The sequence below is a fragment of the Sus scrofa genome, chromosome 14, assembly GCF_054392235.1.
Source record: "Sus scrofa isolate SSC_HxYL_T2T_F1_AM1 chromosome 14, Sscrofa_HxYL_maternal_Yorkshire_Landrace_v2.0, whole genome shotgun sequence".
NCBI lineage: Eukaryota > Metazoa > Chordata > Mammalia > Artiodactyla > Suidae > Sus > Sus scrofa.
Window position 1 is genome coordinate 70,242,697 of NC_139396.1, and position 15,837 is coordinate 70,258,533.

At 59.5% G+C, this 15,837-nt stretch overlaps 2 protein-coding genes, 1 pseudogene and 1 gene segment (V, D, J or C); all 4 read left to right on the forward strand.

The window, feature by feature from the left end:
• Positions 1–11,332, forward strand: part of LOC146396656 (immunoglobulin lambda-1 light chain-like) — a 31,861-nt gene extending 20,529 nt beyond the window's left edge. The window contains exons 3-4 of the mRNA XM_084993854.1: positions 9,540–9,574; positions 10,878–11,332. Coding sequence (XP_084849980.1) covers positions 9,540–9,574; positions 10,878–11,197 — 355 coding nt within the window. The 3' untranslated portion in view covers positions 11,198–11,332. The remainder of the gene's footprint in view (positions 1–9,539; positions 9,575–10,877) is intronic.
• LOC100152327 (immunoglobulin lambda-like polypeptide 5) overlaps positions 1–15,837 on the forward strand; it is a 199,812-nt gene that overhangs the window by 182,241 nt on the left and 1,734 nt on the right. Inside the window, 1 exon segment of the mRNA NM_001243319.1 lies at positions 6,407–6,444. Within this exon segment, the coding sequence (NP_001230248.1) occupies positions 6,407–6,444 (38 nt within the window).
• On the forward strand, positions 3,857–5,084 carry LOC146396657 (Ig lambda chain C region pseudogene; annotated as a pseudogene). The gene is made up of 3 exons (XR_014826904.1): positions 3,857–3,933; positions 4,377–4,491; positions 4,587–5,084. The product of XR_014826904.1 is annotated as an Ig lambda chain C region pseudogene (transcript).
• Positions 12,528–14,439, forward strand: LOC146396658 (Ig lambda chain C region-like). The segment is given in 2 exon segments: positions 12,528–12,681; positions 13,985–14,439. Coding segments are annotated over 2 exon segments (381 nt in total).

Sequence of the window (15,837 nt, forward strand, 5' to 3'; positions counted from 1 at the left end):
ACACGTATCTAATTAGCATTGGTATTTAGTTTTTCAAAAGGGAGGTCATGCTCTACCTATTAGACGGCAACTAGTTTTTTAAACAATCTGTTGACATTTTCTATATCAGCCCATATGGATCTCCCATGTTCTTGGAATGGCTTTGTAAGACATCAACATCTGGGTAAACCAGCATGGTTTTTGGGGGGTTGTGTGGATTTTTTTCATCTTTTTTAGGGCACACCTGCAGCATATGGAGGTTCCCAGGCTAGGGGTTGAATCAGAGCTGTAGCTGCCGGCCTACACCACAGCCACAGCAACGCCAGATCCTTAACCCACTGAGAAAGGCCAGGGATTGAACCTGCATCCTCATGGATGCTGGTCAGATTTATTTCTGCTGAGCCACAACAGGAACTCCCTGAACCAGAATGCTTTTAACCATTCCACTTTGCATGGACATTTAGATTGTTTCCATTTAAAAATACAAATTACAAGGAGTTCCCGTCGTGGCTCAGTGGTAACGAATTGGACTAGGAACCATGAGGTTTCGGGTTCGATCCCTGGCCTTGCTCGGTGGGTTAAGGATCCAGCATTGATGTGAGATATGGTGTAGGTCGCAGACGTGGCTCGGATCCCACGTTGCTGTGGCTCTGGCGTAGGCCGGCAACAACAGCTCCGATTCGACCCCTAGCCTGGGAACCTCCATGTGCCACAGGAGCAGCCCTAGAAAAGGCAAAAAGACAAAAAAATAAAAAATTAAAATGAAAAAATAAAATAAAAATACAAATTACAAGAGACGGCTACAAGGAAATCCCCAAGTGTGTGCAAATGCCATATATGTATAAAATGTACTAGTGTCTCCTCGCGGGAAAGTTGCCTAAAAGTGGGTTGGCTGGACAGAGAGGACAGGCTTTGACATTCTCATAGGTAGTAGCAATGGGCTTCTCAAAATGCTGTTCCAGTTTACACTCACCATAGCAAATGACAGTGCCTCTTCCTCTCCACCCTTGCCAATAATGTGACAGGTGGATCTTTTTCTATTTTGTGTATCTGACAAGCAAAAAATGAGAACAGGAGTTCCTGTCGTGGTGCAGTGGAGACAAATCTGACTAGGAACCATGAAATTTCGGGTTCAATCCCTGGCCTCACTCAGTAGGTAAAGGATCCAGGGTTGCAGTGAGCTGTGGGGTAGGTCGCAGACACAGTGCAAATTTGGCCTTGCTGTGGCTGTGGTGTAGGCCGGCAGCTATAGCTCCAATTGGACCCCTAGCCTGGGAACCTCCTTATGCCGTGGGTGAGGCCCTAAAAAAAAGAGTGCAAAAAAAAAAAATAAGAACAAAAATGATCATCGTTTAATTCTTTATTTGATCATTGGTGAAACTTATTTTCCTTTTATATTTTTATTGACTGATTTTATTTCTCCTATGAATTTACCGGTCATAGTTTTGCCTGGGTGTTTTTACTCCGGTTTTAGTTTTGGTTGGTTGTATTTTCTTAGAGAGCTATAGAAACTCTTCATCTATTTGGAATAGTAATTCCTCATTAAGTATTTGTGCTGCAAAAAATTTTCCCTGATCTGTTTTATGCTTTTGTTTGTGGGGTCTTTCACGAGAAAGCCTTTTTAGTTTTTACACCTCAGCTTGGTTGTTTTTCTTGATTGTGTCTGTAATCTGCGGCCAACATAGGAAACACATTTTTACTTTAGTGTTTTTTTCCTATTTTCTTCAAGTACGTCCATTGTTTTGGTGTCTGATTTTACTTTGCCTGGGGTTTGTTTTTGTGTGGCAGGAATATAAACTTATGTATTTTCCAAATGGAGAGCCAATGGTTGTATATTTGTTGAATTCAAATGCAACTTTATCAAACACCAAATCATTGATTTATCACAACTTTTCTCTGGTTTATTGATCTAATGATCAATTCCTGTTCCACGCTGTTTTAATTATTTTAGCTTTGTGGATTTTGGTGCCTGGTAGAGAACAAAGCCTCCATTATTTTCATTCAAAATAGTCCTGTCTATTCTCTGCCATTGTTCTACTATTAGACTTTAAAATCAATTTACTGATTTTCAAAAGTTATTCCTTTGGTGATGTGGAATACTTTATACTTCATAAAGTACATGGATTCATTTGTGGGGAATTGATGTCTTTGCTATTGTGTCCATTTGTCAAGTTGTGTAATATTTTACCCATGCCAATTTTGCATATTCTATGTGAGTTTATTCCCAGGGTTTTTAATAGGATGTTTATTGAAGTTGTCAGTGTTTCCACAATTTCATCGCCTCAGTGCTTACTGTTTGCATAAAAGGAAACCTACTCACTTTTGCCTATTGCTCTTGTATTCAATCATTTTAGTTAACTCTTGTGTTAATTCTGAGAGTTTTTCAGCTGACTGTCTGGGGTTTTCTTTAATAGACTAGCCCTTTGTCTGTAAAGAATAATTTTATCGAATTTTTCTTAACACTCACACTCTCCCCACCCCCACCCCCGCTCATCTCCTTTCATTGGGTCAAATCTGTAGAATACAATAAAAGTAAGAGTGGGAACCTTAGCCTTTAAGTCGATTTTGCCTTTAAATGTGAATGTTGCTATGTTTCAGGACATGCTCTTGATACATCAAGTTGCGGATGTTTCCTTACATAATTAACTTAATAAAAGACTGGATGTTTGCTTTCTTCAAATCAGAATTGTGTTGAATCTATATTGCTATTCTGTTTAATTTTGTTTCAAAAAATTTACATGCACACCTTAAAGATAACCATGACCAAATAGTCCTCCTGCTGAGATGAAAATGTTGGCCCCAATGCCACAGGTTACCTCCCGACTCAGATAAACTACAATGGGAGATAAAATCAGATTTGGCAAAGCCTGTGGATTCTTGCCATAACTCTCAGAGCATGACTTGGGTGTTTTTTCCTTTTCTAAGTATTTTAATGGTATTTTTGTGTTACAATAGGAAATCTAGGACACAGAGAGTGATTCAATGAGGGGAACGCATTCTGGGATGACTCTAGGCCTCTGGTTTGGGGAGAGCTCTATTGAAGTAAAGACAATGAGAGGAAGCAAGTTTGCAGGGAACTGTGAGGAATTTAGATGGGGAATGTTGGGTTTGAGGTTTCTATAGGGCACGCAAGCAGAGATGCACTCAGGAGGAAGAAGGAGCATAAATCTAGAGGCAAAAAGAGAGGTCAGGACTGGAAATAGAGATGCGAGACACCAGGGTGGCAGTCAGAGAGCACAGTGTGGGTCAGAAGACAGTGGAAGAACACAAGGGACAGAGAGGGATCTCCAACTTCACTGGGATGAGGGCCTTGTTGGCCTTGACCTGAGAGATTTCCAGGAGTTGAGGGTGGGAAGGAGAGGGCTCCTGCACATGTCCTGACATGAAACGGTGCCCAGCATATGGGTGCTTGGAAGACATTGTTGGACAGATGGATGGATGATGGATGATGGATGAATGGATGGATGGAAGATGATGGATAAATGGATGATGGATGGATGGACAGAAGGACAAAGAGATGGACAGAAAGACAGTGATCTGAGAGAGCAGAGAAGGCTTCATGAAAGGACAGGAACTGAACTGTCTCAGTGGGTGGAGACAATGGTGTAGGGGGTTTCCACATGGAGGCACCAGGGGTCAGGAATAATCTAGTGTCCACAGGCCCAGGAAGGAAGCTGTCTGCAGGAAATTGTGGGGGAAGAAACCTTCAGAGTCCCTAAAATGAGGCCAGGAGTGGTCAGGAGGGTCTGAGCCAGGTAAGGACTCATTGTCCATCACCACATGGCCACCTAAGGGCATGTAGCTCTCAGCATCTCCATCAGGACAGTCTCAGAATGGGGGGCGGGGTCACACACTGGGTGACTCCAAGGCGTGGGTCATGCCTGCCTCGGACGTGGGCCTGGGCATGGGGACACCTCCAGACCATGGGCCCGCCCAGGGCTGCACTGGCCTCTGGTGGGCTAGCTACCCGTCCAAGCAACACCAGGACACAGCCCTACCTGCTGCAACCCTGTGCCCGAAACGCCCATCTGGTTCCTGCTCCAGCCCGGCCCCAGGGAACAGGACTCAGGTGCTAGCCCAATGGGGTTTTGTTCGAGCCTCAGTCAGCGTGGTATTTTTCCGGCAGCGAGACTCAGTTCACCGCCTTAGGTTAAGTGGTTCTCATGACTTTCCTAGCAGTCCTGCACTCTGTTATGCAGGGAAAGTCACCTTTGTCGGTGGGGGCTGTTTCCCCGTGCCCTTGGAGAATCAAGGATTGCCCAACATTCTCTGTGGGGGAGGTGGCTGGTCTTGGGGTGACCAGCAGGAAGGGCCCCAAAAGCAGGAGCAGCTGCCTCCAGAATACAACTGTCGGCTACAGCTCAAACAGGAGGCCTGGACTGGGGTTTAACCACCAGGGCGGCACGAAGGAGCGAGGCTGGGAGGGTGAGGACATGGGAGCCTGAGGAGGAGCTGGAGACTTCAGCAGGCCCCCAGCTCCGGGCTTCGGGCTCTGAGATGCTCGGACGCAAGGTGAGTGACCCCACCTGTGGCTGACCTGACCTCAGGGGGACAAGGCTCAGCCTGGGACTCTGTGTCCCCATCGCCTGCACAGGGGATTCCCCTGATGGACACTGAGCCAACGACCTCCCGTCTCTCCCCGACCCCCAGGTCAGCCCAAGGCCGCTCCCACGGTCAACCTCTTCCCGCCCTCCTCTGAGGAGCTCGGCACCAACAAGGCCACCCTGGTGTGTCTAATAAGTGACTTCTACCCGGGCGCCGTGACGGTGACCTGGAAGGCAGGCGGCACCACCGTCACCCAGGGCGTGGAGACCACCAAGCCCTCGAAACAGAGCAACAACAAGTACGCGGCCAGCAGCTACCTGGCCCTGTCCGCCAGTGACTGGAAATCTTCCAGCGGCTTCACCTGCCAGGTCACCCACGAGGGGACCATTGTGGAGAAGACAGTGACGCCCTCCGAGTGCGCCTAGGTCCCTGGGCCCCCACCCTCAGGGGCCTGGAGCCACAGGACCCCCGCGAGGGTCTCCCCGCGACCCTGGTCCAGCCCAGCCCTTCCTCCTGCACCTGTCAACTCCCAATAAACCGTCCTCCTTGTCATTCAGAAATCATGCTCTCCGCTCACTTGTGTCTACCCATTTTCGGGCTTGCATGGGGTCATCCTCGAAGGTGGAGAGAGTCCCCCTTGGCCTTGGGGAAATCGAGGGGGGCGGGGGGAGGCCTGAGGCATGTGCCAGCGAGGGGGGTCACCTCCACGCCCCTGAGGACCTTCTAGAACCAGGGGCGTGGGGCCACCGCCAGAGTGGAAGGCTGTCCACTTTTCCCCCGGGCCCCCAGGCTCCCTCCTCCGTGTGGACCTTGTCCACCTCTGACTGGCCCAGCCACTCATGCATTGTTTCCCCGAAACCCCAGGACGATAGCTCAGCACGCGACAGTGTCCCCCTCTGAGGGCCTCTGTCCATTTCAGGACGACCCGCATGTACAGCGTGACCACTCTGCTCACGCCCACTCACCACGTCCTAGAGCCCCACCCCCAGCCCCATCCTTAGGGGCACAGCCAGCTCCGACCGCCCCGGGGACACCACCCTCTGCCCCTTCCCCAGGCCCTCCCTGTCACACGCACCACAGGGCCCTCCGTCCCGAGACCCTGCTCCCTCATCCCTCGGTCCCCTCAGGTAGCCTTCCACCCGCGTGTGTCCCGAGGTCCCAGATGCAGCAAGGCCCCTGGGACAACGCCAGATCTCTGCTCTCCCCGACCCCTCAGAAGCCAGCCCACGCCTGGCCCCACCACCACTGCCTAACGTCCAAGTGTCCATAGGCCTCGGGACCTCCAAGTCCAGGTTCTGCCTCTGGGATTCCGCCATGGGTCTGCCTGGGAAATGATGCACTTGGAGGAGCTCAGCATGGGATGCGGGACCTTGTCCTAGGCGCTCCCTCAGGATCCCACAGCTGCCCTGTGAGACACACACACACACACACACACACACACACACACAAACACGCATGCACGCACGCCGGCACACACGCTATTGCAGAGATGGCCACGGTAGCTGTGCCTCGAGGCCGAGTGGAGTGTCTAGAACTCTCGGGGGTCCCCTCTGCAGACGACACTGCTCCATCCCCCCCGTGCCCTGAAGGGCTCCTCACTCTCCCATCAGGATCTCTCCAAGCTGCTGACCTGGAGAGGAAGGGGCCTGGGACAGGCGGGGACACTCAGACCTCCCTGCTGCCCCTCCTCTGCCTGGGCTTGGACGGCTCCCCCCTTCCCACGGGTGAAGGTGCAGGTGGGGAGAGGGCACCCCCCTCACCCTCCCAGACCCAGACCAGCCCCCGTGGCAGGGGCAGCCTGTGAGCCTCCAGCCAGATGCAGGTGGCCTGGGGTGGGGGGTGGAGGGGGCGGGAGGTTTATGTTTGAGGCTGTATCACTGTGTGTTCCCTTCGGCGGTGGGACCCATCTGACCGTCCTCGGTGAGTCTCCCCTTTTCTCTCCTCCTTGGGGATCCGAGTGAAATCTGGGTCGATCTTCTCTCCGTTCTCCTCCGACTGGGGCTGAGGTCTGAACCTCGGTGGGGTCCGAAGAGGAGGCCCCTAGGCCAGGCTCCTCAGCCCCTCCAGCCCGACCCGCCCTCTTGACACAGGGTCCAGCTAAGGGCAGACATGGAGGCTGCTAGTCCAGGGCCAGGCTCTGAGACCCAAGGGCGCTGCCCAAGGAACCCTTGCCCCAGGGACCCTGGGAGCAAAGCTCCTCACTCAGAGCCTGCAGCCCTGGGGTCTGAGGACAAGGAGGGACTGAGGACTGGGCGTGGGGAGTTCAGGCGGGGACACCAGGTCCAGGGAGGTGACAAAGGCGCTGGGAGGGGGCGGACGGTGCCGGGGACTCCTCCTGGGCCCTGTGGGCTCGGGGTCCTTGTGAGGACCCTGAGGGACTGAGGGGCCCCTGGGCCTAGGGACTTGCAGTGAGGGAGGCAGGGAGTGTCCCTTGAGAACGTGGCCTCCGCGGGCTGGGTCCCCCTCGTGCTCCCAGCAGGGAGGACACCCCAGAGCAAGCGCCCCAGGTGGGCGGGGAGGGTCTCCTCACAGGGGCAGCTGACAGATAGAGGCCCCCGCCAGGCAGATGCTTGATCCTGGCAGTTATACTGGGTTCCGCACAACTTCCCTGAACAAGGGGCCCTCCGAACAGACACAGACGCAGACCCAGGCTCAGCACAGAAAATGCACTGACACCCAAAACCCTCATCTGGGGGCCTGGCCGGCATCCCGCCCCAGGACCCAAGGCCCCTGCCCCCTGGCAGCCCTGGACACGGTCCTCTGTGGGCGGTGGGGTCGGGGCTGTGGTGACGGTGGCATCGGGGAGCCTGTGCCCCCTCCCTGAAAGGGCGGAGAGGCTCAAGAGGGGACAGAAATGTCCTCCCCTAGGAAGACCTCGGACGGGGGCGGGGGGGTGGTCTCCGACAGACAGATGCCCGGGACCGACAGACCTGCCGAGGGAAGAGGGCACCTCGGTCGGGTTAGGCTCCAGGCAGCACGAGGGAGCGAGGCTGGGAGGGTGAGGACATGGGAGCCTGAGGAGGAGCTGGAGACTTCAGCAGGCCCCCAGCTCCGGGCTTCGGGCTCTGAGATGCTCGGACGCAAGGTGAGTGACCCCACCTGTGGCTGACCTGACCTCAGGGGGACAAGGCTCAGCCTGGGACTCTGTGTCCCCATCGCCTGCACAGGGGATTCCCCTGATGGACACTGAGCCAACGACCTCCCGTCTCTCCCCGACCCCCAGGTCAGCCCAAGGCCACTCCCACGGTCAACCTCTTCCCGCCCTCCTCTGAGGAGCTCGGCACCAACAAGGCCACCCTGGTGTGTCTAATAAGTGACTTCTACCCGGGCGCCGTGACGGTGACCTGGAAGGCAGGCAGCACCACCGTCACCCAGGGCGTGGAGACCACCAAGCCCTCGAAACAGAGCAACAACAAGTACGCGGCCAGCAGCTACCTGGCCCTGTCCGCCAGTGACTGGAAATCTTCCAGCGGCTTCACCTGCCAGGTCACCCACGAGGGGACCATTGTGGAGAAGACAGTGACGCCCTCCGAGTGCGCCTAGGTCCCTGGGCCCCCACCCTCAGGGGCCTGGAGCCACAGGACCCCCGCGAGGGTCTCCCCGCGACCCTGGTCCAGCCCAGCCCTTCCTCCTGCACCTGTCAACTCCCAATAAACCGTCCTCCTTGTCATTCAGAAATCATGCTCTCCGCTCACTTGTGTCTACCCATTTTCGGGCTTGCATGGGGTCATCCTCGAAGGTGGAGAGAGTCCCCCTTGGCCTTGGGGAAATCGAGGGGGGCGGGGGGAGGCCTGAGGCATGTGCCAGCGAGGGGGGTCACCTCCACGCCCCTGAGGACCTTCTAGAACCAGGGGCGTGGGGCCACCGCCAGAGTGGAAGGCTGTCCACTTTTCCCCCGGGCCCCCAGGCTCCCTCCTCCGTGTGGACCTTGTCCACCTCTGACTGGCCCAGCCACTCATGCATTGTTTCCCCGAAACCCCAGGACGATAGCTCAGCACGCGACAGTGTCCCCCTCTGAGGGCCTCTGTCCATTTCAGGACGACCCGCATGTACAGCGTGACCACTCTGCTCACGCCCACTCACCACGTCCTAGAGCCCCACCCCCAGCCCCATCCTTAGGGGCACAGCCAGCTCCGACCGCCCCGGGGACACCACCCTCTGCCCCTTCCCCAGGCCCTCCCTGTCACACGCACCACAGGGCCCTCCGTCCCGAGACCCTGCTCCCTCATCCCTCGGTCCCCTCAGGTAGCCTTCCACCCGCGTGTGTCCCGAGGTCCCAGATGCAGCAAGGCCCCTGGGACAACGCCAGATCTCTGCTCTCCCCGACCCCTCAGAAGCCAGCCCACGCCTGGCCCCACCACCACTGCCTAACGTCCAAGTGTCCATAGGCCTCGGGACCTCCAAGTCCAGGTTCTGCCTCTGGGATTCCGCCATGGGTCTGCCTGGGAAATGATGCACTTGGAGGAGCTCAGCATGGGATGCGGGACCTTGTCCTAGGCGCTCCCTCAGGATCCCACAGCTGCCCTGTGAGACACACACACACACACACACACACACACACACACACACACACACACAAACACGCATGCACGCACGCCGGCACACACGCTATTGCAGAGATGGCCACGGTAGCTGTGCCTCGAGGCCGAGTGGAGTGTCTAGAACTCTCGGGGGTCCCCTCTGCAGACGACACTGCTCCATCCCCCCCGTGCCCTGAAGGGCTCCTCACTCTCCCATCAGGATCTCTCCAAGCTGCTGACCTGGAGAGGAAGGGGCCTGGGACAGGCGGGGACACTCAGACCTCCCTGCTGCCCCTCCTCTGCCTGGGCTTGGACGGCTCCCCCCTTCCCACGGGTGAAGGTGCAGGTGGGGAGAGGGCACCCCCCTCACCCTCCCAGACCCAGACCAGCCCCCGTGGCAGGGGCAGCCTGTGAGCCTCCAGCCAGATGCAGGTGGCCTGGGGTGGGGGGTGGAGGGGGCGGGAGGTTTATGTTTGAGGCTGTATCACTGTGTAATATTTTCGGCGGTGGGACCCATCTGACCGTCCTCGGTGAGTCTCCCCTTTTCTCTCCTCCTTGGGGATCCGAGTGAAATCTGGGTCGATCTTCTCTCCGTTCTCCTCCGACTGGGGCTGAGGTCTGAACCTCGGTGGGGTCCGAAGAGGAGGCCCCTAGGCCAGGCTCCTCAGCCCCTCCAGCCCGACCCGCCCTCTTGACACAGGGTCCAGCTAAGGGCAGACATGGAGGCTGCTAGTCCAGGGCCAGGCTCTGAGACCCAAGGGCGCTGCCCAAGGAACCCTTGCCCCAGGGACCCTGGGAGCAAAGCTCCTCACTCAGAGCCTGCAGCCCTGGGGTCTGAGGACAAGGAGGGACTGAGGACTGGGCGTGGGGAGTTCAGGCGGGGACACCAGGTCCAGGGAGGTGACAAAGGCGCTGGGAGGGGGCGGACGGTGCCGGGGACTCCTCCTGGGCCCTGTGGGCTCGGGGTCCTTGTGAGGACCCTGAGGGACTGAGGGGCCCCTGGGCCTAGGGACTTGCAGTGAGGGAGGCAGGGAGTGTCCCTTGAGAACGTGGCCTCCGCGGGCTGGGTCCCCCTCGTGCTCCCAGCAGGGAGGACACCCCAGAGCAAGCGCCCCAGGTGGGCGGGGAGGGTCTCCTCACAGGGGCAGCTGACAGATAGAGGCCCCCGCCAGGCAGATGCTTGATCCTGGCAGTTATACTGGGTTCCGCACAACTTCCCTGAACAAGGGGCCCTCCGAACAGACACAGACGCAGACCCAGGCTCAGCACAGAAAATGCACTGACACCCAAAACCCTCATCTGGGGGCCTGGCCGGCATCCCGCCCCAGGACCCAAGGCCCCTGCCCCCTGGCAGCCCTGGACACGGTCCTCTGTGGGCGGTGGGGTCGGGGCTGTGGTGACGGTGGCATCGGGGAGCCTGTGCCCCCTCCCTGAAAGGGCGGAGAGGCTCAAGAGGGGACAGAAATGTCCTCCCCTAGGAAGACCTCGGACGGGGGCGGGGGGGTGGTCTCCGACAGACAGATGCCCGGGACCGACAGACCTGCCGAGGGAAGAGGGCACCTCGGTCGGGTTAGGCTCCAGGCAGCACGAGGGAGCGAGGCTGGGAGGGTGAGGACATGGGAGCCTGAGGAGGAGCTGGAGACTTCAGCAGGCCCCCAGCTCCGGGCTTCGGGCTCTGAGATGCTCGGACGCAAGGTGAGTGACCCCACCTGTGGCTGACCTGACCTCAGGGGGACAAGGCTCAGCCTGGGACTCTGTGTCCCCATCGCCTGCACAGGGGATTCCCCTGATGGACACTGAGCCAACGACCTCCCGTCTCTCCCCGACCCCCAGGTCAGCCCAAGGCCACTCCCACGGTCAACCTCTTCCCGCCCTCCTCTGAGGAGCTCGGCACCAACAAGGCCACCCTGGTGTGTCTAATAAGTGACTTCTACCCGGGCGCCGTGACGGTGACCTGGAAGGCAGGCGGCACCACCGTCACCCAGGGCGTGGAGACCACCAAGCCCTCGAAACAGAGCAACAACAAGTACGCGGCCAGCAGCTACCTGGCCCTGTCCGCCAGTGACTGGAAATCTTCCAGCGGCTTCACCTGCCAGGTCACCCACGAGGGGACCATTGTGGAGAAGACAGTGACGCCCTCCGAGTGCGCCTAGGTCCCTGGGCCCCCACCCTCAGGGGCCTGGAGCCACAGGACCCCCGCGAGGGTCTCCCCGCGACCCTGGTCCAGCCCAGCCCTTCCTCCTGCACCTGTCAACTCCCAATAAACCGTCCTCCTTGTCATTCAGAAATCATGCTCTCCGCTCACTTGTGTCTACCCATTTTCGGGCTTGCATGGGGTCATCCTCGAAGGTGGAGAGAGTCCCCCTTGGCCTTGGGGAAATCGAGGCGGGGGGGGGAGGCCTGAGGCATGTGCCAGCGAGGGGGGTCACCTCCACGCCCCTGAGGACCTTCTAGAACCAGGGGCGTGGGGCCACCGCCAGAGTGGAAGGCTGTCCACTTTTCCCCCGGGCCCCCAGGCTCCCTCCTCCGTGTGGACCTTGTCCACCTCTGACTGGCCCAGCCACTCATGCATTGTTTCCCCGAAACCCCAGGACGATAGCTCAGCACGCGACAGTGTCCCCCTCTGAGGGCCTCTGTCCATTTCAGGACGACCCGCATGTACAGCGTGACCACTCTGCTCACGCCCACTCACCACGTCCTAGAGCCCCACCCCCAGCCCCATCCTTAGGGGCACAGCCAGCTCCGACCGCCCCGGGGACACCACCCTCTGCCCCTTCCCCAGGCCCTCCCTGTCACACGCACCACAGGGCCCTCCGTCCCGAGACCCTGCTCCCTCATCCCTCGGTCCCCTCAGGTAGCCTTCCACCCGCGTGTGTCCCGAGGTCCCAGATGCAGCAAGGCCCCTGGGACAACGCCAGATCTCTGCTCTCCCCGACCCCTCAGAAGCCAGCCCACGCCTGGCCCCACCACCACTGCCTAACGTCCAAGTGTCCATAGGCCTCGGGACCTCCAAGTCCAGGTTCTGCCTCTGGGATTCCGCCATGGGTCTGCCTGGGAAATGATGCACTTGGAGGAGCTCAGCATGGGATGCGGGACCTTGTCCTAGGCGCTCCCTCAGGATCCCACAGCTGCCCTGTGAGACACACACACACACACACACACACAAACACGCATGCACGCACGCAGGCACACACGCTATTGCAGAGATGGCCACGGTAGCTGTGCCTCGAGGCCGAGTGGAGTGTCTAGAACTCTTGGGGGTCCCCTCTGCAGACGACACTGCTCCATCCCCCCCGTGCCCTGAAGGGCTCCTCACTCTCCCATCAGGATCTCTCCAAGCTGCTGACCCGGAGAGGAAGGGGCCTGGGACAGGCGGGGACACTCAGACCTCCCTGCTGCCCCTCCTCTGCCTGGGCTTGGACGGCTCCCCCCTTCCCACGGGTGAAGGTGCAGGTGGGGAGAGGGCACCCCCCTCACCCTCCCAGACCCAGACCAGCCCCCGTGGCAGGGGCAGCCTGTGAGCCTCCAGCCAGATGCAGGTGGCCTGGGGTGGGGGGTGGAGGGGGCGGGAGGTTTATGTTTGAGGCTGTATCACTGTGTAATATTTTCGGCGGTGGGACCCATCTGACCGTCCTCGGTGAGTCTCCCCTTTTCTCTCCTCCTTGGGGATCCGAGTGAAATCTGGGTCGATCTTCTCTCCGTTCTCCTCCGACTGGGGCTGAGGTCTGAACCTCGGTGGGGTCCGAAGAGGAGGCCCCTAGGCCAGGCTCCTCAGCCCCTCCAGCCCGACCCGCCCTCTTGACACAGGGTCCAGCTAAGGGCAGACATGGAGGCTGCTAGTCCAGGGCCAGGCTCTGAGACCCAAGGGCGCTGCCCAAGGAACCCTTGCCCCAGGGACCCTGGGAGCAAAGCTCCTCACTCAGAGCCTGCAGCCCTGGGGTCTGAGGACAAGGAGGGACTGAGGACTGGGCGTGGGGAGTTCAGGCGGGGACACCAGGTCCAGGGAGGTGACAAGGGCGCTGGGAGGGGGCGGACGGTGCCGGGGACTCCTCCTGGGCCCTGTGGGCTCAGGGTCCTTGTGAGGACCCTGAGGGACTGAGGGGCCCCTGGGCCTAGGGACTTGCAGTGAGGGAGGCAGGGAGTGTCCCTTGAGAACGTGGCCTCCGCGGGCTGGGTCCCCCTCGTGCTCCCAGCAGGGAGGACACCCCAGAGCAAGCGCCCCAGGTGGGCGGGGAGGGTCTCCTCACAGGGGCAGCTGACAGATAGAGGCCCCCGCCAGGCAGATGCTTGATCCTGGCAGTTATACTGGGTTCCGCACAACTTCCCTGAACAAGGGGCCCTCCGAACAGACACAGATGCAGACCCAGGCTCAGCACAGAAAATGCACTGACACCCAAAACCCTCATCTGGGGGCCTGGCCGGCATCCCGCCCCAGGACCCAAGGCCCCTGCCCCCTGGCAGCCCTGGACACGGTCCTCTGTGGGCGGTGGGGTCGGGGCTGTGGTGACGGTGGCATCGGGGAGCCTGTGCCCCCTCCCTGAAAGGGCGGAGAGGCTCAAGAGGGGACAGAAATGTCCTCCCCTAGGAAGACCTCGGACGGGGGCGGGGGGGTGGTCTCCGACAGACAGATGCCCGGGACCGACAGACCTGCCGAGGGAAGAGGGCACCTCGGTCGGGTTAGGCTCCAGGCAGCACGAGGGAGCGAGGCTGGGAGGGTGAGGACATGGGAGCCTGAGGAGGAGCTGGAGACTTCAGCAGGCCCCCAGCTCCGGGCTTCGGGCTCTGAGATGCTCGGACGCAAGGTGAGTGACCCCACCTGTGGCTGACCTGACCTCAGGGGGACAAGGCTCAGCCTGGGACTCTGTGTCCCCATCGCCTGCACAGGGGATTCCCCTGATGGACACTGAGCCAACGACCTCCCGTCTCTCCCCGACCCCCAGGTCAGCCCAAGGCCGCTCCCACGGTCAACCTCTTCCCGCCCTCCTCTGAGGAGCTCGGCACCAACAAGGCCACCCTGGTGTGTCTAATAAGTGACTTCTACCCGGGCGCCGTGACGGTGACCTGGAAGGCAGGCGGCACCACCGTCACCCAGGGCGTGGAGACCACCAAGCCCTCGAAACAGAGCAACAACAAGTACGCGGCCAGCAGCTACCTGGCCCTGTCCGCCAGTGACTGGAAATCTTCCAGCGGCTTCACCTGCCAGGTCACCCACGAGGGGACCATTGTGGAGAAGACAGTGACGCCCTCCGAGTGCGCCTAGGTCCCTGGGCCCCCACCCTCAGGGGCCTGGAGCCACAGGACCCCCGCGAGGGTCTCCCCGCGACCCTGGTCCAGCCCAGCCCTTCCTCCTGCACCTGTCAACTCCCAATAAACCGTCCTCCTTGTCATTCAGAAATCATGCTCTCCGCTCACTTGTGTCTACCCATTTTCGGGCTTGCATGGGGTCATCCTCGAAGGTGGAGAGAGTCCCCCTTGGCCTTGGGGAAATCGAGGCGGGGGGGGGGAGGCCTGAGGCATGTGCCAGCGAGGGGGGTCACCTCCACGCCCCTGAGGACCTTCTAGAACCAGGGGCGTGGGGCCACCGCCAGAGTGGAAGGCTGTCCACTTTTCCCCCGGGCCCCCAGGCTCCCTCCTCCGTGTGGACCTTGTCCACCTCTGACTGGCCCAGCCACTCATGCATTGTTTCCCCGAAACCCCAGGACGATAGCTCAGCACGCGCCAGTGTCCCCCTCTGAGGGCCTCTGTCCATTTCAGGACGACCCGCATGTACAGCGTGACCACTCTGCTCACGCCCACTCACCACGTCCTAGAGCCCCACCCCCAGCCCCATCCTTAGGGGCACAGCCAGCTCCGACCGCCCCGGGGACACCACCCTCTGCCCCTTCCCCAGGCCCTCCCTGTCACACGCACCACAGGGCCCTCCGTCCCGAGACCCTGCTCCCTCATCCCTCGGTCCCCTCAGGTAGCCTTCCACCCGCGTGTGTCCCGAGGTCCCAGATGCAGCAAGGCCCCTGGGACAACGCCAGATCTCTGCTCTCCCCGACCCCTCAGAAGCCAGCCCACGCCTGGCCCCACCACCACTGCCTAACGTCCAAGTGTCCATAGGCCTCGGGACCTCCAAGTCCAGGTTCTGCCTCTGGGATTCCGCCATGGGTCTGCCTGGGAAATGATGCACTTGGAGGAGCTCAGCATGGGATGCGGGACCTTGTCCTAGGCGCTCCCTCAGGATCCCACAGCTGCCCTGTGAGACACACACACACACACACACACACACACACACACACACACACACACAAACACGCATGCACGCACGCCGGCACACACGCTATTGCAGAGATGGCCACGGTAGCTGTGCCTCGAGGCCGAGTGGAGTGTCTAGAACTCTTGGGGGTCCCCTCTGCAGACGACACTGCTCCATCCCCCCCGTGCCCTGAAGGGCTCCTCACTCTCCCATCAGGATCTCTCCAAGCTGCTGACCCGGAGAGGAAGGGGCCTGGGACAGGCGGGGACACTCAGACCTCCCTGCTGCCCCTCCTCTGCCTGGGCTTGGACGGCTCCCCCCTTCCCACGGGTGAAGGTGCAGGTGGGGAGAGGGCACCCCCCTCACCCTCCCAGACCCAGACCAGCCCCCGTGGCAGGGGCAGCCTGTGAGCCTCCAGCCAGATGCAGGTGGCCTGGGGTGGGGGGTGGAGGGGGCAGGAGGTTTATGTTTGAGGCTGTATCACTGTGTAATATTTTCGGCGGTGGGACCCATCTGACCGTCCTCGGTGAGTCTCCCCTTTTCTCTCCTCCT